The sequence below is a fragment of the Erigeron canadensis genome, chromosome 6 (assembly GCF_010389155.1).
Source record: "Erigeron canadensis isolate Cc75 chromosome 6, C_canadensis_v1, whole genome shotgun sequence".
NCBI classification, from domain to species: Eukaryota; Viridiplantae; Streptophyta; class Magnoliopsida; order Asterales; family Asteraceae; genus Erigeron; species Erigeron canadensis.
In genome coordinates, this window is record NC_057766.1 from 40679981 (window position 1) to 40705400 (window position 25420).

A 25420-nucleotide genomic window follows, 5' to 3' on the forward strand; every position below is an offset into this window, starting at 1 on the left:
TCATTATTACGTCGACTAAACAACAGCCACAATAATTATAATTTATCAATATTTTATTATATCATATATATATATAGATTTTAGGTAAAATAAAACAACTATTAAAGTAAAACAAATAAAACAATAGGTTTCTTTTCACTAAAAGTCATTGTGCATCATGAAAATCATTGTGCATCAATTGCTTTGTGAATCGTCGTGCATCAATATAACCATGATCTAAGGGTCAAGATTTTGTCTTATTTGTTTTACCTTAATACTTGTTTTACAATACCCAACCCCTATATATATATATATATATATATATATTGTTGTCTGACCATATGTATTCATATGTCCATATATATATGTATGAAAGATAAAATTATAAGAATATTGAGACGTTTTTAATTAACGATGGAAACAATTGTAGGGGCAAATCAAGATTGTGTGGTGACAGAAAGATTAAAGGCTAACCTCAAAAAGCCCGTCTTGATCGATCCCAAAGACCATATGGGCCTTGAAAACCAACAAGCAAATATGTGAATGACACGTGGCATATCATTCAATCTTGATTATGTGGCCGTTAAGCTTTCGAAAGCCAATCCTCTCCCTCGTCACAAATGTGGTACACTCGTTACTACTATAAGTCCGTCTCAAAACACACATCCTCTATCTCCCAACTCGATCATCCACCTGATCACTTTCACTTTCATTTCTACTCCTCACTTCACTTCATTTTCCTAATCCTTGCATCCATGGCCACCGCCGTCTCAACCTTTGGAACCGCCGTCAACCGTGCTCCCGTACGTACTCCTTCTATATACTCTATTACATTTACGAGTATTTATTATATCATCATAGGGTAGATATATATAGTATATACATTATGCATCTTTTTTTGTGGATCACCAAAAACATGTTGCTCTTTTTTCTTTTTAGTTATCTATTAGTTAATTATCCACCAATGATAAAAAAAAAAACAAAAAAAAAAACAAGATATAGTAACGGTTTTACCAAGAAAACACAATTTAATTAGTTATTATCTTTGTATAATACGAAAAGGATAAGTTGAATTAGATCTTAGTAAGAAGATGTTGCACAAATTTCTTAGTACTAATAAATAGCTACTTTAAATGTAACTCTTCTAGCTAGTAGTAGAAACCTTGCAAAGAGGTTTTTTCCCGTTTAGATATATTACGTACGTAGATAGACGAGTGTTTCTGACTTAGATGTAAACGACTTAACTGGCATGTACGTGTGTAGTATGATGTTATGCTTATGCCTTGAATCGATACCTTAAAAATATAAAGTTTACCCCTCATATGATGCCTATTGTTAGTACATCATGCTCGTGTTCAAATATTCCTGTGATAGCTTCCAACCATTTCCATGACTACTCTCAAAATGTTTACCTTAGGAGGCCTTTGAGATTTGTTGACCTCTTGTGAGGATATAAGACATCTGACTACTAGCTAGGCCACTAGTTTGGTGGTGGTTGATCTGATCCCTCCGTATATAATGACCAAATGATCATCCCTATTTGCAAAATAATAGATAGACGTATCCTGATTTCACCCCTGACTATGATATGTCATTTTTATATGACAGTTGAGTTTGAACGGAAGCAGTGGTGTCGCTGCGGTCCCAAGCTCAAGTTTCTTGGGCAGCAGCTTGAAGAAGATCGTGAACTCAAGACACACGATCAACAACAACAGGTTATCAACTTTCAAAGTCTTGGCTGCAGAGAAAGAAATCGAGGAAACCCAACAAACAGACAAGGACAGATGGAGGGGTCTTGCATACGATATGTCTGATGATCAACAAGACATCACAAGAGGTAAGGGTATGGTTGATTCTCTCTTCCAAGCCCCTCAAGACGCAGGAACCCACTTTGCAGTCATGAGTTCCTACGAGTACATCAGCACTGGGCTTCGCCAGTAAGCATACGTTTATATCAATATTGATTCGTTTCCTTGTTTTGTTTGTCATGATTTGATTAAACCTCGATTATTTAATTTTGTTTTAGATACAACTTGGACAACAACATGGGTGGATTCTACATTGCACCTGCTTTCATGGACAAACTTGTGGTTCACATTACCAAGAACTTCATGACTTTGCCTAACATCAAGGTACATATCTAATTAGTCCGAATTAGTTGCTATATTTCAATATATATGAACCAATCAGATCATATATATTCTAACTTTTTCAAATACTATTTATTTAGGTTCCTTTGATTCTTGGTGTCTGGGGAGGAAAAGGTCAAGGAAAATCTTTCCAATGTGAACTTGTGTTTGCCAAGATGGGAATCACGTAAGTCTTGTTCTTTGACTTTTTTTTTGTTTTGGGTCAAACTTTGACCTTAATATAGTCAAGTAGCATAACTTTTGGTTGTGGATGTGTATTGGCAGACCTATCATGATGAGTGCCGGAGAATTGGAAAGTGGAAACGCCGGAGAACCAGCTAAGCTCATCAGACAACGGTACCGTGAGGCTGCTGACATCATCAAGAAGGGGAAAATGTGTGCCCTGTTCATCAATGATCTTGATGCAGGGGCAGGTAGAATGGGTGGAACCACACAATACACGGTCAACAACCAGATGGTCAACGCTACCCTTATGAACATTGCTGATAACCCAACCAATGTCCAACTCCCTGGAATGTACAACAAAGAAGAGAACCCCCGTGTCCCCATTATCGTCACAGGAAACGATTTCTCCACATTGTATGCCCCACTTATCCGTGATGGACGTATGGAAAAATTCTACTGGGCTCCAACCAGAGAAGACCGGATTGGAGTGTGTATCGGTATCTTCAGGACAGACAACATCTCTGAGGAGGCCATTACTAAACTTGTCGATACTTTCCCAGGACAATCCATCGGTAGATCACATCAAACTTCTACTAGTTATCTTAATTAGTATTATTTTCACTTTCACATCAGTTGCAATAAAACTAACTGTTTTGGGAATTTTTTTTTTTAAAAACACAAAAAAATAGATTTCTTTGGCGCGTTGAGGGCAAGAGTGTACGACGATGAAGTGAGGAAGTGGATTGGAGATGTGGGAGTTGAGACCATTGGAAAGAAGCTTGTGAACTCGAGGGAGGGACCCCCGACATTTGAGCAACCCAAGATGACACTCGAGAAGCTCCTTGAGTACGGGTGGATGCTTGTCAAGGAACAAGAGAATGTCAAGAGAGTCCAATTGGCGGATACCTATTTGGCATCCGCGGCTCTTGGAGATGCTAACAAGGACGCCATTGACAGCGGGGCATTCTTTGGTAATTAGTCCACTCTTTTCTTGGTTTTCGTTTAGAATTTCATTTGTTGAATCTTAATTAATTAAAAAGATGACTTATATCATATGTAACCTGATTTGATGCAGGCAAAAAAGAATAGAAAGCGTGTGTCGATCGGGTGGGTGCTCAAAGGTGCACTACTCGTTGCAGCATTTATACATTAATTCCAAAGCCTTTTTAAGGGAAGATTATTAGTGTTTTATTCTCCTGAGGATGTCAAATATTATGTGTTTTTTACATCTATTTCTGTGGATTTCTTTACTCATGTGTTTCTGTAAATTTTTGTTTCCTGGTAGAAAAATTCGCTTTGGTTTCAGTTTTTGCCTTTCTTCATTCCTTCATACATTATATATATATATATATGCTTTGAAACTAATGCAATCAAGTAATCAACATTCACAAAACCTTTTAGTACAATATTTCATAAGCTACATAACTCACAAAGGTCTCCAGGTATATTAATACCATAGAGCTCATACATAAACATTTTCAGTAATGTGTTTATTAAGTTTTATTTATAATAATCCTCCATTTAAGTTTGGTTATGCTAATTACTTATAAATGTTGTTACTTTTTTTAACATTACAAATAAATAACTTAGGTAATTATAAGTTATACGTTCTAGAAGTTAGTTATTTTTAACGTCTTATGATTTGTCTAAATCGGTTTTCTTTTTTTTTTTTTTTACCATATTTTGCAAGATGCGAACATACTTCTGGCAAATTTCTCACAAAAAATACAAAATAAAAGACAAAATCTGGTCCAAGTCCGATTAGAGACCCTAAAAAATTTCTTAAAAGCACGCTTTGGGTCAAAGCCCACTTAGTTTTTAAAGGTAATTCGGCCTGAAAACTTCAGGCGTCTGGGGACGTCATGGATCCAAATAACTTATAAACGCAATATTCATAGAATCATAGAAGATGCTTTAAGGCCTATGTGTAATTCCTATTTCCTAACAGGACGCACATATGTATGAAGTAAATTTATTTCATCTAATCGGCATCGCATGTATCGAAATAAATAAGCTTCGTTAAAGTTTATCAATATCATATGAACGAGTGAATTTATTAATTTTTTACAATAAGAAGAGATATTTAATATAACGGATCGGACCAAATTTAACAAGCTGATTTAGGCTTTTTAGATGCTTATAAAAACTTAAAACCGTCTAACTATAAAATCCAAATTATAACAGAATTCAATGTAGTTGATACGAGTATATGAGAGTAAACATAAAATTAATCAATCCTTGGTCTTCGATCACTTGTTTTAAAAACCAAAGACCTTCATCTACATTATTGCGTATTGGATGAGACTTGAATTATATATCTTATAGTTTCACTTTCCTTCATAAAGTTTAAACTGCACGTACTACATACGTATATTTTAGAATAATTAAGAATGGCTAACTAATGGTTCCAAATCGGTAACCACATCCATATATTGAGTTACTCGATTTTATATTTAAACGCAAGTTACATTACTATAATAGTCCTTCAATTCGGCCATCCACATCCATTCACACGTACGCAACTTACATTAATCCGTGAAAATGATTTTTGGTATATACGATAATCTTTATCTAATTTAACTAGAGAGGTGCCCGCACAATGCGGCGGTGACAGCAGTATGGTGGTGGTGTGAGCGTTGAGTAATGTAGGTAATTGATGTAAATATAACTGATGTAAAGGGTGATAGTATAAGTATATTAAAAGATAAATGATATATGTTATAAACTAGATTTTTGACCCGCGCGATGCGCGACAATTTAAAAATTGATGTATTCACTTTGAATTTGTTAAGAAAATTGTGGATGAATCAGTTTAAATAAAATAAAATAAAATGATCCATATATATTAAAATAATTAAAAATGAAATATTTAGAATAAGAAATAGGTAATGATATAATGATATGCAATGACTAATGGTATTGATAAAACATAGTTAGAGCTTAGAACTCCAAATCAAAGGAAATAAATGAAATAAACATTAGTTCACTTAGCATGATGGTTTTTACAATTAATTGATAATATTATGGACTGTGAGAGGTAGTCTGGGGCTAAATTATATGTGTACAAACCACAACAAAGCAAAATTAATTATAAAAGCCTTGAGATTAGTGAAGCTGTAAATTTATAAGCATTGAAAGCCAATACCTATCCCAAATAGCTTTCACCCATCTGCAAATATCAAACAACAAACTGTAAAAATATCCATTGTCAGGGGTCATAGCAAACTTGCTCTCAGGGGTCATAGCAACAAAGAGAACAACATTTTTAAAGACATGTTTCTAGCCAAGACTCTATCAAACCTCCGAGTCACTATCGACACCGAACTTTCAACCCAATTCTTGCGTAAGGTTATCATATACTAAATAGCTTTCAGGGGTCATAGCTTTCGCCCATCTGCAAATATCAAACAACAAACTGTAAAAATATCCATTGTCAGGGGTCATAGCGAACTTGCTCTCAGGGGTCATAGCAACAAAGAGAACAACATTTTTAAAGACATGTTTCTAGCCAAGACTTTATCAAACCTCCGAGTCACTATCGACACCGAACTTTCAACCCAATTCTTGCGTAAGGTTATCATATACTAAATATGTAGAAACATGTTTACTGAAGAGCTCCAAGTTTGTAGATTCATACAAACCCAACGAATAATTGAACTTGTGAATACTTACTACAGAATAAGAATAATAAAAAAAAAAATTTAATTATAAGCTGTAATAATATTGGGCTATTAGCAATTTGTAGATTCCTTGTATAGTATTCTATTTCTATCAATCATGCATAGCAAATATGTACAACCCTATACATAGAATCAAACTCCAAAAATCAAAAACCTACTTAGTCGTTTTCCCCATTTTTCAAATGCTTCTTTATCTACAAAAAGGCGTGAAGATAATCAATATAACAAAAAACACTCAAGGTAGGTGTGTGAAGGGTCAAAAGAATACCCTGATGTTATAGAGTTTTCTTTCACATGCTCAACATGTTTCTTCAAAATCTCATCATTTGTTATAAGATACATATTCTTAACAAAAAATCGACCATGACTGAAGTAGATTAGAATAATAAAGCCAACACAAGTTACATTGAAATTTTTTTTAAAAAAAAAAGAAAGATCCTGGATCATTCATTTATGGGTCGACTAGCTACAACAGACATCAATTGGTATTGATATTGATTTTCGAACTTGTGATACGGTTAGGGTGTCAAACCCATTTTTATAAGATTATTAATAGATACAAAAACTATAGACAAAGAAAACTTACTGTCAAGATTCGTGCAAAAGTGAAGATTATCAGGTATTCGTCCTTCTGAGTTTATTCCCAACAACATTACTACAAATATATCGAAAGAGAACTTTAATCTCACTAAGAATTATAGAACCAAGTTAAAGAAATAAGAACGGAAGCGAAACTCCAAGTTGGTATCCAAAGAATTTACCTTCTCGTCTAAGCACCATATCTATGCTTGAAACCATACCAAGATTGTTGCTCTACGTTTGCTTCCTTAACTTATAATTTTGACTTACACTCTACACGATTCCATCCCATCCTTAATGGGATCAAGAAAAGAAATGTTACCTGCACAAACCATGATAAAGAAGAGATTTAACGTTAAGTTTGTAAGAACTCATATATTGTTATCAAGGATAAGCAACAATGGAATGTATATATAAGGCATGAATTGAAGTTTGCAAATAAAAAAAAGGTTGGATTGAATATCACAACAATAAGCATTAGCATTATAGTATTATGGGCTAAATCGATTTATAATATCCACTGCTTTCAGTTCATACAAATATATATTAAATCATAAAGCAACATATATACACAAATATGAAGACACAATTAAGTTATAGATGACTATCATACAAAAACAGGAAAACTACAAATCAAGATCTAAAGCTATAAATTAAACCGATTTAACCAAATACAAAAAAAAGTACCTTGTTTGATGAAAATAGAACCTACCACCAAATTCCTTATGTAAAATAGATATGATAAAGATTTGATTAGAGAATTGCATTCTAACCTTACTTGTAGTTGTGTATTCGTGTTTGTGCATCGAGAGATAAAACAAAGGAGGTTAGGTTTTAAGAATATTGAATATGATCGGGTTTAAGATATGGGTTTAGGATCCGCGTACTTTTCAAAGATAAAATTTATTTATTTAATATATAAAAAATTGTGAGGGTGCCACCTAAGATAGTATCCTACATGGCAATGTTAGAAGGCTAGTTTTAAGTTGATGCCTTTAGATCACTCGGTTAACCATTGTTTTAATAGCTATATAGATATATAAGAGTGGTAATATGAAAAGTCTGAATTTTTAAAACATTCCGAAAATAGAAATCCAAAATGTTTTATAGGTAATTATAGATAATCTTTATTATAGATCGAATTTCATAAAAAATTAAATCATAAACTTATACATTTATATAAAAAAAATTCATGAAATTAAATATCAGAATGAATCTTTTATGCTTCAATTAACATTCATAGAAAATTTATACATTTTTATATATCAATTAATATCACCATTGAATTTATGCTAATTAAGTGTTCAACTATTTACTATTTAATATACCCGTCCTTTTAAGTCTTCCTTTTAGCAAATCCCGTATCTCTTTAACGCAAATCTACTCTATTGTTAATTTAATAAGTTGTCACAATTCCAAATAATTCTAAAATCATTAATGAGAGTGATTGACCCAAAACTTCACCAACCAAGTGTGCTCAGCCAAGTATATGGAACTAAATACATTATGATTAGATTAACAGATTAAGAATATGGACAGGGAGACCAAACAGTTCTAGTTTGAAATTAAATATCAGAATATGAATTGGCCAAATAAGAGTAATTCAACACATGGCTTATTTTTAAAATCAAAATATAAGATATATATACAAATTATAAAAAGGGTCTCGATCGGTCGATTCAACAATATATAGACACAATATATATTTGACCTCTTGCCATAGAGAACTTAGTTTATAATGCAAGAATTTTAAACTTTGACTGTCTTTACGCACACTGAATATGTCTAACTATAAGCTTCAAAGACGATATGACATATATACTTGTCAGCACTTGATCGATTCTTCTCTCAATATATATTTATACTACGCTATTTTGTCTTGTGCTTTTTAACGGAAAAGTTATTTCATTTCTATATATGAAAAGGCTACTTCATCATTTATTGGTGTCGTGTAGTAGGAAACGAACAAATAACTTCGAAAGGTCTTCTCTTAATTGTTTAATTAAAGTTAACTATTATAATTGTATAATGTATTTGCACAATGGGAAGGAATCGATCATTTCATGCTCGAGAGCAAATGATGGTGAGCATAACTTTCTTCACTTCACGATTTATTCTTTTATTTTAATTTAGTAGTGTTAAATTATTAATATATGGGGGTGTAAAAATGATTAAAAAGTAGTTTGGCAATTGTGATCAAGCTAATGATCGAGTTTGAAGATAACTGGTTAGTAGGAAAATTAGTTATGACGTACGTATTTGAAAAGTGGTTGTGATAGATTAAGGAATAAACATCATATTAATCTAATTAAATTAGTAAAATGTATTATAGAAAAATATAGATAGATGTTAATTAGATTAGGAATAAAACTAATTATTATAAAAGAAAACATTCTTTTTCTTATATTTGTATAACCATTTTTTAGATGTACACTCTTAAACATGTTTCAAGATGTTGTAGCTGTATTATATATACAATAATGCGAAATACGTACGTATGGTAGTGCACCGTTGAAAAAATATGGTATGCAGATCAAGTCCGGTCCCGTTGTAGAATAATGATGACCAGTAGTGACTTTATGAAACTAACCTTGATTTGGTACTTAATCTTTAGATCTGTGTAGAACTTCTTTTTGGTAAACTAGATCTATAGAATTAATGACTTGTAGCAGTAGTTCTATCTTTGCATGAGCTAGCTAGGAATATATATGATATATAGTTCCATGAGATGACCATAAATGCAGAACCCTATATATGATATGTAGAGGTGAAGGTTTTAAATTAGTTATTGGACAGTGACTGTTTATCAACCTTAACTAATTAATGTTAAAAAAGAAAAAAAGAACTCAAGTATAGTAGTATCATCCATTGAAACAGCCAAAGTATACTCGATCCATTTCTAAAATCCAACGTATTATGGCGTTTCCTTGACACCCTTATTCTTTTCCTTTTAGATTCTCTTGTAGCTTTCATGCATTCAATATATTATCCAGCACTATAATAAGTACACCACGATTATATATATACCAATTATATACCATCTTATTGACCAGTACGTCTCTGTATTGGTCTTTTTTCAAATCTCTTTGAACAAGTTTGAAAATTATAATATATTAATTAATGGAGCAATATTCTCAATACTTGATGTCGGTAAAGAGCAATAATAATAACAGCAATAATATTCTCCTCATGAATCCGTCATATTCCGCCAGCCAGTACTCATGGGAAGAGCAGGCGTTTGCAGAAGATATAGCTAAAGGGCCTCTCGGGGGTTTCTCATGGCCGCCGAGGTCTTATTCGTGTAGCTTTTGTAGAAGAGAGTTCAGGTCAGCTCAAGCACTTGGTGGTCACATGAATGTCCATAGGAGAGAAAAGGCCAAACTCAAGCAAACTCATCATCATCATCATAATGTAAATACTACTAGTAGTGATCATACTACGACTATTACCACAAATAATAATAATGATATTGCACCACAAAATAAACATCATAATAATAATAATAATAAGCTGAGTAGTAGTAGTAGTCTTTGTAAGAAGACTTCATCAGCTGGTCTCGGTCGTCGTTCACCACCTTCCAGGGTTTCTTCAATACCAACATTATTATTACCTCATCATCAAGAAAGTCTTGATAGCATTTCTGACACAAAGAGTTGTGTGTATGATGATGATTTTGCACTACTAGCTCATGGCAATAATGGCGATGCTGAAACAAAGTTGCTTATAGGATTTGACTTGGATTCATGTTCAAATGTAGCGGCCAGTCGTTCGTGTTGTAAGAAGCAGAAGACAGGTGCGAAACAACCGTCCAGCATGGTCGACGGGTTAGATCTTGAGTTGAGGTTGGCTAGCTAACTTGCATGGATCGGGAGTAGTAGTCATTATTCATCAATAATTAAGCCGGTTTTTAAAACTAGCTAGCTAGTAAACGTTTTCTAATTAATTACCTAAGAGATTTAAATCCGTGAAGTAGAAATTTGACATGTCTAATTAGCTTCAATATATTTCAGTCAATTTTCTTATTACGTATATGTTAACCATCTAATGTACGTTTTCAGATTACCAAGAGTACCTTTAATGATCAAAGCATTTGTGTTCACCATATTTAGTTCTTCAATTCTGGTGTCCGGCCACTTGATTAATTATTATATGAAATATAAAAAAAAAAAGTTACATTTATAAATTAGCTGTACATTTTCCTAATAAAGGCCTTTGACTCATGTGATCTAGCTAGGTACGAAACAACACGTTTTTGGTTTGACTCATGATCGATACTTTTTTGATGGTTGATTTGTTAATATCTCCTCAATATTCAACGGTACGTCAATTAATCTGCATTTTCTATATTGAGAGTGCTTTCATCGCCTTTCGGTCATTAATTTCCATGTAATTATACATAAGTTAATTCCCGGGATAGCAATCGCCTTTGTGCCATTTAATTACCATATTCTTAGACTATGGATCACGAATTCATTATGGGACGTACTTGACTATATCGTTTCCACAATGTTGCTCGTCTATTTAATTATTTCCCCATGTTTTTGGAAGAAAATTAAATTATCGATCATTCCATGATATGAATTTGTTTAGAAACAATGTCACTCTTTGACTTTGGAACAGTACGTAAATGTTGGCTTGATCGAGTTCATTGCACTTGGTTAGCAAGTAAAATAAAAAATAACACTACTCACTTAAGGAATTGTAGTTAATTAATTGCCATGATATTTGTGATATTTAAAAGGTGTGGATCGTTTGCTTGCAACAGGGTATCCAGTTTACATTGTTTTAACCGGGCTTGTGCTAGAGAGTCCCCTCACCCTCAATACTTAGTTGGAGAAGAAACTCACAACTAAACCGTCTGAAGACACGACATTTAATTGGAATAAAATATTGCCCTTCTGCAAGACTCAAACTTGCTTCATTAAAATACTTTATTGTGAAATTCCTTCAAATGTCATTCTCATATCTCGAAGTCAAAACATCAAATTGTTTGGTTTTAGCAATAAACGAATACTAGAGAGCAACGATTACAATTAAGATCCCCGGTGTACAACCAAGTCCAACATTGGAAATTAAATAAATCTAAGTGAGTGGAAATTAAATAAATCTACTTGGTTTTAAATTAAACCCATAACTGGACATGATGAATTAGCCTATCAACGCTCGTACTAACAAGTGGTTATTTTTTTATTAATCAATTTACATATTGTTAATTAAACTGTGGTAACTTTGAACAAACCTAATTAGTAGACAACGCAAGGTCTTACTTTTTAGTCATGTAAAAAAGTCCTAGCTTAGGTCAGCAGAATATTGTTTGAGTCGGTCATATATAGTTTTGTATCAAGGCTAGAATTCGGTATATTTCTCATCCTCACTATATATATATATATATATAATATATATATAATATATATAATATATAATATATATATATATATATTAAAACAATAGTTATCCTAGCATTTTAAAACCTTCTACAATTTAAAGCTATTTTTAAAAATTGTCACATAGGTCTTTATCCTATGTGGCATCTCTATATTTTTTTACAATATATAAATCTATAAAATTATATTATCTAAAACTATTAAATTAAATAAAATAAAAATAAAATCTATATATAAACAAAATCTTACAAAAATAAAAGTAAAAAATAACATTCTATATCATAATAAAAACCGTATGAATTTAAAATCTATTTTTAAAATTAGAAAATATTTTGTTTTTAAATTATTTATTTCTTAATTTTACTATCCAATATAACCAATATTATATATCACATTGTAATATAGTTTTTTATCCTTTTCGTGGTGGTGATTTTACGTTTTATAAAAACTATTATCAATTACTAGGTGAATTCAACGTAATTTGAATCATAGGTTTGTTCTTTGTAATCTAAATATAATTTGAATTTGGTTTCTAACTATATCTAATTAAAGCTTTTCAACTTTTACGAATTTTATTATTTGATGAAGTAAGTTTTATGAAACTATTTTCTTTAAAAGAGTGTGATGAAATTCTAATAAGTCACATATCACTTTGCAAAAAATAAAAGATCGTTATGATTTTACATTATATTTACATTTTAACGTCATTTTATGTTCATTAGTATTGCATGAAGTATAACATGTGATAGTTAATATGAATATTTGATAACGTATGTTTTATATAAATGCAAAGATTTTCATAAATAATAAGAGTTATATTGTGAATTTATCTATTTCAATAAATGTAAAAATTTTCATTTAATGATAATATAGATTTATATGTACATGCCTAAATAATGTATAGTTGTTAAAAGTTATTATAAATATTCATATAACTTAAACAACATTTTTAAATAACCGTACATCGTGCGGGTAAAAGACCTAATACTATATATATACAGAGGGCGTGGCTAGCATGCATATAAAAGGTATCCCGAAAAATCGCCAAGCAGATTAATATTCTCTTTTATAATTAATAAATGTTATTAATTTTGTTTGATTTTAGGCGGGAATAATATCACTAGTTGTCTAACAAAGATGTTGGACAGGATATATTAAGGCTAGAAGTCCATTTGAAGTTTGCCTTTTTTATTGCAGAGCCGGATTTCAGCATGTGCAACTCGTGCAAACGAGCAGTGCCTAACGTTTTATAAGGGCCTAAAATTTTGTTGGTTCAATTATATATATATGAATAAACAGAAAATGATATTACAAAAGTTATATTTAGCCTATTGATAATGTTTTTCTTCTTTCAATTTCTAAGTACATACTTTCGAACCTAGCATAACTAGTGTGATTTTTTTTAATTACATAGTCTTTTCATTTTGTTTCTAATAAAGTTTCTAATAAACTGTCAAGAGTGTTTTGTTATTATTTATTTATTTTTGTTTATTTATCATTATTATCTTTACTTTATTTTTAGTTTATCATTATTATGAAATGATTTCTTATCACTCTAAATAAAAAGAAGAGTATGAACAATCATGGCTTACGTTTTATAGATTGTTAAAATATGGGGCATATTTTAGTATAGAATAAATCCTTTGAAAATCATAATATGTACGTTGACTTGATAATTAATTAGAGAAATTTAGAGGGGGAAAATGTTTAGCAAAAAGTCCTAGATGAAGAGAAGGCGTGTCGATCTTATATTTGTTCACATATATATACTTTCTTTGTGTGTAATAAAAAAACTCAACACATAAAACTATTCTGGTTGAAAATTCTAAATATCGATGCCATTTATTTTTTCAAACTAATTAAGTGTAATTTCGATATTTTGTGTTTGTTTTCACGATATAAGTTTTAAGTTTTAACCTACACCCAGAATATTTATATGTGGCCGAGATTTGCAAACGATTAGCTAGTTCAATTCGAGAATGATTCACTCGATCGATAATTTTTTAAGTTTGTAAAACTGCCTAGATAATTTTGTGAACAATAATAGAATGCATGAGTTTCTAGTTGATAAAAAGGCACAATTTCACAACGTATTTTTTTTTTAGTTCAATGCTTACACAAACTCACATACAGAAGTAGTCTCTCTTAATTAAAGATTGATCTTCTCTCCTTTTTTCAGATTAAAAGAATTGAAAAAAGAAGAAGAGATGATATGCACTTAGGCAGATGATCCCAAATTAAGTTATGTTTTAGTATAAGTTTCATTTTCTTGGGAATATGCTATTTTGGTGATACATTATAGTGTTATAAGATCCTTTTTTGGACAATACTACATACAGCCAAGAAGACCATGGGTTATTTTAACTTTCTCACAGAGGATCATGAATGATTAAAAAAAGTGACGGTATGGTGAGCAACATACCATGGACCTTTAGTAGAATGCACAAATTAAAGTTATCTGTATAATCACTATTCTACCTTCATTCCTGTTCATCTTAATATTATCTTTAAATGTCCATCAGTTTTTCCACACATATCACTTGTAACCATACTAATATAAAACTGATTGAATAAAATACATAACACAAAGGTACCTTCGTATACCAATTAATATGCATCCAACAATTAAGATATATTAATTCTCCATGTTTGTTAGACATATACGAGTATATAACAACAATTTTTTTATAAAACATATTTCCAAATCTCCTCATTAGTACTTCAAAAAACATCCACTACTATCCACCAACTTGTAAAAGGATATTATATATAGTACATGCACAAATTCTATTAGCCTATAAACGAAATAGATAATGATAAAATAACAATATTCTTTTTTTAAGCAGCAAAATTTTATTTGCGCATGGCACATCCGCAAAACGCCGAAAAATTACTTCAAGTATTACGAGATAATAAGACAAAATTGCCACACAAATTGGTCTTTTAAAAGATTATATTATACAGAGGAAAAATTCATAAAAGGTACTAATTTACACAAATTTTTTATTAAAGATAATTTATTTTGTTTTCATCTATTTAAAGAACTGTATTTTCAAAAATTTCCTAATAGAGGGTATCTCGTTAGTTTTGACGGACGACGCCCGTTAAGTGTAAGGTCACCGATGCTACGTCATCATTTTTGCTGACGTGGAAGTTGAATTTGACTAACTTATATATATATATATATATATATATATATATATATATATATATATATAATCAGTTTTTATATATAAAATTTCCACATCAGCAAAACTGATAACGTGGCATCGATGACGTGACATTTAACAGGCATCGTCTGCCAAAAACTAATCAATTATAACTTTTTTGTCGACCGAGATCCGCAAATCATTAACAGCAGCAAGGATATCAGTAGGACCACTGCATGATATTGGAGGAATTTGCAACCAAGAAGAAGCCAAAGACCACACTTTAGAAGCTACGGAGCCAAAAACATGGTTGCAACATTCCACAAATTGAGAACACAACAGACATAAAAGAGACGAAATATCAATTCCTTTATTTTCCAAATTGCTCCTCGTTGGAAGTCTATCTAAAAGGATCGATACGGCAAGCGAGAATATTGACCTTGCGCGGAACTACTTTAACCCATCTGGTAGCATTGAGATTGACAGGAAGTCTATCATTATCAATCAAGTTTCGAACTCCTTTGACAGAAAACTCGTTTAGCCTTGTAGTCGAGAAGGTCCAGCCATCAGGTATGTCATTTAACTCAACATTTCCCAAGCAATTCATGAGGTTATTAAATTCGCACAATTCCGCCCCACCTCTAATCTCTCTTCTCCAGTTTGAGATGAAAACCTTGTCCTTCCAACGCTCAAGAACAGTAGCCATTTTCACAAGATCCAATCTAAAAAGTCGAGGAAATATAATTAGAAGCCAAACTTAACAAATGTTCTATCCAGCTTAACAAAGCTTTTCCATCTTTTTAGATATTCGATTATATGATAGTTAAAAAGATACAAATATTAAAAAATCGTTGATTAACTGAAGTAAAATAGAGTGATTATAAAAATAATGCAAAAATATGTAGTTACTTTAGATCATTTCCCTTAAACAAAACTGAAAAGGAATCAAATTTGACTCAAATGGAGCCAAACAACTACTAACGGTTGACACTTTTGTTTAATAATATGAACATCCAAATTTAAATCCAAAGATTAATTAGGTATTGATTAATGATCGAAATATGTTACTAGTTTAGTTAAAAGTGCGTTTTTGGAACTTCTTTAATATCATATTTCAAACCTTGCTAACATACATTACATATAATGTCCTCTGGCCAGAAACGGTAACTAAGTGAATCTAAATAAGCTATGTTATTTACCGACGGTTCTTGGTTAGTTGCAGATATGATAATGTGTCATGAAACCAATTATAGTTTCCTGATCTCGACAAGTTCAGTTCCGCCAAAGTGGAAAACAATTAAAGTGTAACACATGTTGTTCTTAATGGATATAGCAGAGATACTAATGAGAATATGTCCATTTATGGTGAGAATTTAATGATGTAAGGTGACCCATCAAATTTATTCCATTCTAGCAATCTTTTCTACATGGGTTTGTTAGGGATTGTGGTCTAGCTTCAGTTCTTAATATGTCTTCATATATATAGGTGATCTAGCTATGCGTTATTAACATCTTTTCATATCAAAGTTGTGTAAGAGATATACACAGTGGCATGTCATAGTAATTTAACTTTTACTTTAAAATAAGCCCTAGATATCCCAAGAAGCAACGCAACATTCTTTTATTTTTTTTAACGACCTACTATTAAACTAACTCGAATTGCCTATGATAAAACTTAAGACTTCTCGAAATACCCCCCTCCCTAAGACTTAAACTCAGGTGGAAAACCCCAAGGTATCCAACCCCATTGGCGCAACATTCTTCTTTTCAATTCTATTGTCAATTATTATATACTTGCCATATTAATAAAGTTAGGAAATCTAGAAATTTTTTAGATCAGTGGATTAAAAACAATCTTCTAACTTTGCGTTCGTCTTTAACTTCCATTTGAACCTTTATCAATTTGTTAATCGAATTTGCTGTTTTTAATAAAAGGCCCAGGTAACAACAAAAATAAATGTATAGACGATATATAATTGGTTTACATATATCTAGTTTAAAATAGCGAAGTTCCAACCACATGGGGCTCCTTATAAGGCCTAAAAGATACGCACCATCAATAATTAATTTGCCTCTTATGTCTAACTATATGACATGGGCCGACCTTATTAGCCCATGAATACAAGTTAATTGAGACATGTATGACACGGGCTTGGACCATAACAACCACCATAATTTTATCATTCGTAAACAATATAATTGGAAAATGCATTTTTTTTTACTACAAAAATCTACCAATATATATATATATATAACTAGATTAAACTCGCACGTTGTGCGGGACTGACTGAGAACGTAAACTAAATTAACTGATAATTACATTATTATTCATAGTTTATGATAATATAAAAAAATAATCAATTTACAACTGATGCAAATAATAAAGTTATAATCTATAAATATATAATATATATTTAGCAAATATGTTAAAGCATGAATAATGAAACGTAATAATTATTTTTTTATAATTATTTTAGAATGGCACACTGATAATCATCATTGAATTAATAATAAGACGCAATATAAAGCATATATAGACATCTTTGCGCTCGTATATTATCAAAATACGGAATCTTAGTTTTATGAAGATAAGTTACAAATATATATTTAAATATCAAAAATATATGTGTGAAATTGATAAAGTAAATATCCAATTTAACATTGATAATATAATCGGTTAGTAAAATATTAGATGTAATTGTCAATATAATCTAGTTTTATATTATATTAAAATATATTATATTTCACGTATAAAGATAATTAAATACAAAAGAAAATAGAAATAGATAAGTTCAAAGATTGACAATATATTATCAATATCTTTTAGTTAGTTTAATATTCAATGAATATCTACCATAGTTTGTAAAATATAAACAAATATTAAGTTAGATCAAGTGGTTTGTGCATAATATTAAAAGTTAGAGGTTATAAATTATAATCTTGTATTTCACTTTTTATTTGCTATTTAAGATTAATTATAAAAAAAAGTCCACATAAGCAAATGATGACGTGACAAATGAAGTACTACATAAGCATTAAAAAATAAAAATCTAAATGTCAATATATATAAGAAAAACATTAAAATTATTAGAGAATGACACCTAAGAAAAAAGCTTAGTTGGCACAAAAGGAAAAGTGACACCTAAGGAAAAATCTATCATCTCTGAGTTTTATAGAGAGACAAGGTCTTAAATTAATTCATAAACAAATAAGAACCCTTGAATAAATTCCATTTTTGATTTAGAACCATTAGATCAAATTAATTATTTCATCTTTTATCAAATGACAATATTAATACTTATACTTTATATGATTAGACAAAATGTATCACTTCTAGATAAATATTAGTGATAAAAAGTGTAAATTAGTAGTGGAAAACAAAAAAGCGTAAATTATGATTTTCAAAATACACCCTCTTAGTTATCTATAATATAACTAAAAGAGAAGGTTGGTGGTACACCTGACACCCCTAATCCCTATCATTTAGCCTAATACTCTCTCCTTATTAATCCTCTATTTGTTTAATATTTATTTAATAAAAAATGACCAACCTTTAATAATAAAAAAAAAATCTTATAAGCCAACACATGTTAACCATCATCTACGACTACGTGTTGTGAAAAACTCGAAAAAAATCAAAACGTTCGAGATGGTCTTTGTTGATAAATTGTTATGTATTTTTCAAATTATATATTATACACTTTTTGTTTATCTTTTTATTTAACTAAACTTGAAAAAAAAAGTAAACTGAAATTAATATTTATATGAAGTTAATTTTCATATGTTTGTTTTTTAATTTTCGTATTAATTAAATTGTTATATTGGCCATACAATTTTTGTTTTTCTTTTAATTTAATTAATGTTGAAAAAAGAATGGTAAATTATAATCAATATTTATATAGAGTTAATTTTCATATGTTTTTTCTTTAACTTTCGTATTCATTAAGTTGTGATATTGGTCATACATTTTTTGTTTCACAATTATTATAAGATTTATATATTTTTAAATTACCCGTCAAATAGACGGGTCGGGGCACTATTTAATGATACGGTAAAATGTTAAATTAGAAAAAGTTAACGGTGCAAATATATCATACCATAATTTGGATGCATTAATCAACGTATTTATGTAATATAAAATCATATCTGACCAATTGATCGTAGATCAATTATAGATTATTAGCATCGTCACTTTGTGATCATATGGACCCATAAAATAATGTTGCAACTCACATATTCAAATCTTATTAAAGATAAATTGATAACTATATTGTGATGAATATATGATAATGGTAAGTCATCGGACATGAGTTTTACGCGATGTGCGTTCTGAGTAACAAGACCGTACATAAGACAGAGGATTCCCATTCATTTACCATTTTTTTTTAATCATACTTGCTAAAAAAATTTTGTGAACCTGAAAACCATTTTCGTAACTTTCAAAACTATGTGGACTTAAAGTTAAACTTTCAGAAACCACAAGGTCCGTTTTGGTATGGAATCCAAGGTTGGGTGTGTACGTGTTATCGTTTGGTTCCTTTAGGCTTTCTTTTTCTACTTTTTGATGGGAAGAAGTCGTTTAGGTTGGAGACAGGTGAGTGTACTTTTCAATTTTGAAGCATCAATCACGTGTGGTGTTCGGTCACGCAGTAGGAGTGATGAATATTTATAAATGTTAAATTTTAACAAAAGGGTTGGGTGGACAGCACACACCAAAAGGCACCAACGTGTCACTTGGTAGATAAACGTGTTACCTAAAATTGGGTTGGGTAAAGGTAGGGTCCAAAACCTCTCGTTAAACATACAAGTGCCCGTCCTTTTAATCAACCATTAATCATTTACGGGTATTTAATTAATACCCAAAACAAAAACCATTGCCTTTTCCCCACCTTCCATACTTTGTACTTCTTAACTCGTCCTGCTTTCCGTAAATGATATTTAAACATGTAAGTTGTGCTAGGGTTGCATTTGTTACGGGACTTAACTCTATATTTAAAGACACGAGGCCGACGACAACCATGCACCCATCTGCGCAACGTTTCTGAAGGTGCCCTCCTTTTCAAAAGGAATCGCTGGACACTTTAAGATATATATGCAAAATCATTATTAGATTCAAACTAATTAGAATGTCTAAGTCAAAACCAAATAAATAATTGTAATCAACAGAAACCCCAAATTCCTTTACTTTTTACTCGTTTTCATTTGTGTCACATTGTTTAAAGTGTATATAATATACGGGTGCATATTTGATTATCAATCGATGGGATTATTTCTTGATCAAAGATTATTATATGGGAAATGATTAATCCTCCTAATCAAATAGCCTAAAAATTCTTCTAATCATGAGATGGTGACACGTGGAAAAATCAAGGGCAAGATTTGGAAAGAGAATTAGTTGATATCACATGTTACCTTCTTAATGTTTTAGGAAGATTATTAGGGCTATTTGGTTAAGATTATTTAACATTTTCCTTATTATATATATATTCTTCTAAGTCAAGGCATTAAGACAACGACAAATCATCAATATTAATATACTCTTATATAATATGCGCAAACCATAAGTCTAAACACGCCATCTGTGAAGCTGTTATGATGTAGTTAATGATAACTAAAGTTTACGTGGCTTGAAACTAATAATACCCCAATATGACTAATCATGTTCTTCCAAAATTATATTATTAGACTTGTATCATTGAATGATTATTATAATCTTAATCTAATTTTATTGTGATGACTTAGAGAAATTTATTTGGTGTTATCTTTCTATTTATTTATATTTATCAACAAGATATGTCACCCGGGCGTTGCTCCGGGAGACATTACGTTTGTAGGTGTCTTTCTTTTTAAAAAAATTATATAATTTATTAAGAAATTGTTATTAGGAGAAATGACGAAATATGATACAGAAATGACGCTCTTATAAGAATGACAAGATGTGTTGCGATCATAATACAAATAATAATAATAGAAAAAAGATGACGTTGATATATTAATTTCTTTCTATCATTTTATAACCAAAATATTACCAATTATAAAATAATTGACATGTGGGGCCTACAAAAAAATAAAAGAAAAAGTTACTATTCTTTACACAAATCCCAATACTCTCGGGCGTTGCCCCATGAGACATTACGTATGTGGATGATGTTTTAAAATAAAATTACTTAAATTTATTAAGATAATTACATTAAGAAAAATAACGAAATACATCTATAAATAAATATATTAATACCGAGACGACGCTCTTAAAATAATGACAAAATGTGTTACGAACATAATACAAACAATAACAGAAAAATGACATTGAAATATTTTTACATATAAATCCAAAGTTTTGAATTAACCTGACATACTCGAATGTCAGCACAAGGCCCAAAATTAAATATAAATAAGTAGCCTAAAAGTTTAAATATGGAATAGCAAAGTCCATTACTTAGCCCATCACTATTCCTTGCATCTGAAAAGACAGAGTTTACCCTTATTAAGCGTTGTGTCTTCGGACGGATTAGTAGGGGGTTTTCCCCTCATCGGCTATTTTGAAATAAACATTTCTATTTCAAGGAAATTCTCTAGCTCGGACCCGGTTAAGACAACGTACGCTAGACCTCCCGCTGTCAAATCGCGACACGAATAATTTTGCGTAAATGATTTTAAAAAAAAATAAAATTAAGAAAATTAAAAACAAAAGTCTTAAAAAATTATAAATATGTAGTGAAAAAAAAATAGAGAGATAAAAAAAACCAAAAATAAAGTTAGAGAAAAAAAATAGATATGTGGACCCATAAAAAAATTACCCCAATATAAATAATTATAAAACATTAAATATGTGGGACCCACCAAAAATTTTAAAAAAATTATTATCGGATTACGAGACTTTGTTTTTAATATATATATATATATAAGACAGAGGGTAACACCACCAGACAAAAGTCAACCCGACCAAGGTATTAGCGGCGACGTCGCCACTAATACTCTGACACTGACAGGGGTCCCGCTAATTTCTCGTTCAGACTTACCATTACAGTCATGGGGCTCGCAGTATATGCGGCGACATCACCGCTAATACCCTCTGTGGTGAAGTTACACATTTTCCCATGGTGGGTTACACATCCCGGTATATAATAGCCTACAAACTTACGTTAAAAAAGCAAGAATCTTATTAACTTTGGTTCTATTTTTGAGTGAGAACAATCACGCTTTATATCAACTACAACTGGGAGATTGATGAAAATTTGAAATCACTGAATTTCGACCTATAATATATTTAGGACATAATAAAGCTTTGTTTAAAATGTGTAACAAAACCATTTTAACTTCGATGCAAGATGCAACCAAAAATTTACTTCACGTATACCCGCATCCTTTCATGTGTATGGTGTGTGACATCGTAAAGAAATTGCAACCTCAAGTACAGTGGTTTCGTATACAAATCATAACAATAGCAATATACAGTATGTAAGATATAAGAGAAAAGTGAGTATGAGGTTATAATGTACTCAATTTTAGAGGTGCAAGGAAAAACCGATTAACCGAACCGAACCGATTTGTAACCGGTAACCGAAATCGGTTAGTAACCGGAATAGTAAAAACCGATTATAGGTTAACAGAAACCGTCGGTTACTAACCGATTACTCTTTTCAAAACGAAAACCGATTATTAACCGGTTAATTATTCCAAATAATAACCGACCGGTTAATCACATACTATATATACATATAATATATATATATATATATATATATCATACTATATACAAAAACTGATATATATAACCGGAAAGGTCGCACCAGATGATTTCGTAAGCTTTCAATATATCTATACTTTATATAAATGAATGCTTCTTTCATCAGATTCAACATCAATTTTTGGTTGTTTTTGAGATTTAGGATGATAAATTTTGTTTTGTGTTTAGAAACTGATGTTTATTTGGAATATGTTTTTTTTTGGAATATGGGTTCGTCGCTCAGACTTGTCGGAAATGATTGTTTTTCCAATTGTTCACCACTTTCTCAATATTATAATGGGCGGTTAAAAAAACAAATAGGCGGTTAACCGGTTATTATTAATCGAAATCGGTTAGATAAGTTCCACTTTTAAAACCTAAAAACCGGTAATTAACCCGTACAAGTTAACCGTAACCGGTTATTACTGTTTCAAAAAATAACCAAAACCGGTTAACCGATTCTTGCACCTCTACTCAACTTTGGTGAAAAAACCTTCGCATACCAATATTTTAATATTTTGAATAAGTGTTTGACCTCCCATGATTTTTATGGTTTAAAAAAAAAAGTATGTAAGGGGTTTTTTACCCAATATAGGTGCCTAACAGTCTCATATTCCCTTTCCCCCTATATATAAATCGAATACCAGTCTTACACAAACTCTAGAATAAATATTGTCGTACATTATTGGTTCATAAGACAATGCACAAATTCTCGTATTGTGATTCGGTAACGAGTGGAATACTTACAATGCCTCAACCATAACATCCCAAAATAACATCCCAAAGGTTATTATAGTTTATCATGTTATTAAGTTGGAGTATTACTTAACGATTTGTTAGATAAGTCGTTTCAGCTGAAATGCGACGGTACTCGTGCAATGCGACGATGGTTGTAACGACGACGATGGTGTTGGGGGACGACTGTTGGTGGTGGAAACGACGTCAAATAGTGTAGATAATTAATGTAAATGGTTAATAAAGATATTTTAAAAGATAAAGTAATGATGGTGTAATTAATTATTAAGGGTATTTGTATTTTAGACAATCTTCCCCACGTAACTTTTAATATGAACGGTTATTTTTATAAGATTATATGATAAGACCATGACAGTTATGTTATAGATGGAGGGAATAAATTGCGAAACTGCCCAAACATTGGGTTCGTGCCAACAAATATTTAGCAAGCAGTAGTGATAAATCTACAACAAAATTTTACCATCTACAACAAATATATAACTTTTATTGCACAGAGTACAACTGTATATTGTATGCATTGTTGTAGATGGATAAATATCGTTGTAGATTTATTAATTCTCTTTAGCAAGAGGCTAGAGTCTCGAAGCTAGTGTAGTGGATTCAGATGTTCAATTCTTCGATGTAAAAAAGATGTGTGTTTTTTTTTTTACTGAGAGAGACTAAAATGACAAATAATAAATAACTAAAATCATTATAAACTCATGATCCATCAACTTAAAACAAAAAAGAAAAAAAAACATAAATTTTGATATGATTGGTCCATCTCATTTTTCATGACATTTTATAAAATAAATATAACATTTCTCTTTAAAAAGAAAGACGTGTGTTTTTCTCTATCCGGAAAATGGTCAGAAATATCAAAAGAAAGAGTTGGAAATTAAGATAGATGATCAAAGTAACATGATGATAGCTTCAACTACTAAACCTTCCTTCCGTTTTTGATTTTGTAAATACCCAAAAGGTATAACATGACGTGTGGAATTGTGATTGGAGTGGGGTCATAAATTCCATTCTCATTGATCTAATGAATTTAAAATGTGCATGATTTAAACAATAGCGAAAGTTAAATCGTGACATGACAAAATCCAATTGCCACAGATAAAACCATAAATACGTCAGAATTTCATCAAACAACAGAATTAAACTCGATCGAAATTTGGGTATGAGCTTGTATTAGTTAGGATTTTATCCAATTCAAGCTCAAACTATAAAAATTGCGTTCAAAATTGCTGACAATTAACGGGTTTTTAATTACATTGTTAAAGATTTAGAGTCAAAGATTAATAATAGACACAAGTTTGTAAAACTCATAGATTAGGATCGGATCAATAAGATGGGAGATAGGAATTTTTGAAAAATTGAGAAAATATTGGAAATGTCGGATTGCAAAGTTTATATATAAAAATAATAGTTTAAGAATTTATATGTAATAGAATATTAAAAATATTTAGGAAACTTGAAACTTAATTGTCGAAAAACAAAATATAGTTATTCAAATTTAAAAATAATTGTCTCAAAACAAACATAATTCTTTAACCTTAAACATAGAGGGTTTGTTTAATTGAAAAAATGTTTCTTTTAAAGACCTTTGAAAAACAAAAACAAAAAAAACAATAATAAAATTGACTTTTGTTGACCTTTGCCGAATTTGACCGATATATGACCAATAATGACCGAGATTCTAGATATTTGGCTGATATTCGATGGTTGACTAACGTTGACCGATATTTGAGTAGACCCATTCATTTCGTCTCATTGAGCATCCAATCCCGATACTGATACCAATATCGAGATATCGGCCGATACAGTTGATATTTACAACACTGATAGTAGACAAGGATGGTATGGACCA

The 25420-nt window shown here is 30.9% G+C and overlaps 2 protein-coding genes across 2 annotated transcripts; both read left to right on the forward strand.

The window, feature by feature from the left end:
• Positions 1-644: 644 nt before the first annotated feature.
• Positions 645-3599, forward strand: LOC122605366 (ribulose bisphosphate carboxylase/oxygenase activase, chloroplastic-like). The gene is made up of 7 exons (XM_043778298.1): positions 645-782; positions 1588-1916; positions 2006-2111; positions 2210-2295; positions 2394-2866; positions 2984-3265; positions 3370-3599. Exons 1-7 carry the CDS (start codon positions 735-737, stop codon positions 3381-3383), a joined length of 1338 nt encoding a protein of 445 aa, XP_043634233.1. The 5' UTR covers positions 645-734; the 3' UTR covers positions 3384-3599.
• A 6074-nt stretch (positions 3600-9673) lies between these two features.
• Positions 9674-10408, forward strand: LOC122604897 (zinc finger protein 10-like). Its single transcript, XM_043777756.1, has one exon. It carries the CDS (start codon positions 9674-9676, stop codon positions 10406-10408), a length of 735 nt encoding a protein of 244 aa, XP_043633691.1.
• The last annotated feature ends 15012 nt before the right edge of the window (positions 10409-25420 follow it).

Coding starts and splice junctions, on each gene's coding strand:
- LOC122605366 (XM_043778298.1), top strand. CDS start 735: ATGGCCACCGCCGTCTCAACCTTTGGAACCGCCGTCAACCGTGCTCCC. Junction 1,917..2,005: donor ATCAGCACTGGGCTTCGCCA/GTAAGCATACGT, acceptor ATTTTGTTTTAG/ATACAACTTGGACAACAACA. Junction 2,867..2,983: donor TTTCCCAGGACAATCCATCG/GTAGATCACATC, acceptor ACAAAAAAATAG/ATTTCTTTGGCGCGTTGAGG.
- LOC122604897 (XM_043777756.1), top strand. CDS start 9,674: ATGGAGCAATATTCTCAATACTTGATGTCGGTAAAGAGCAATAATAAT.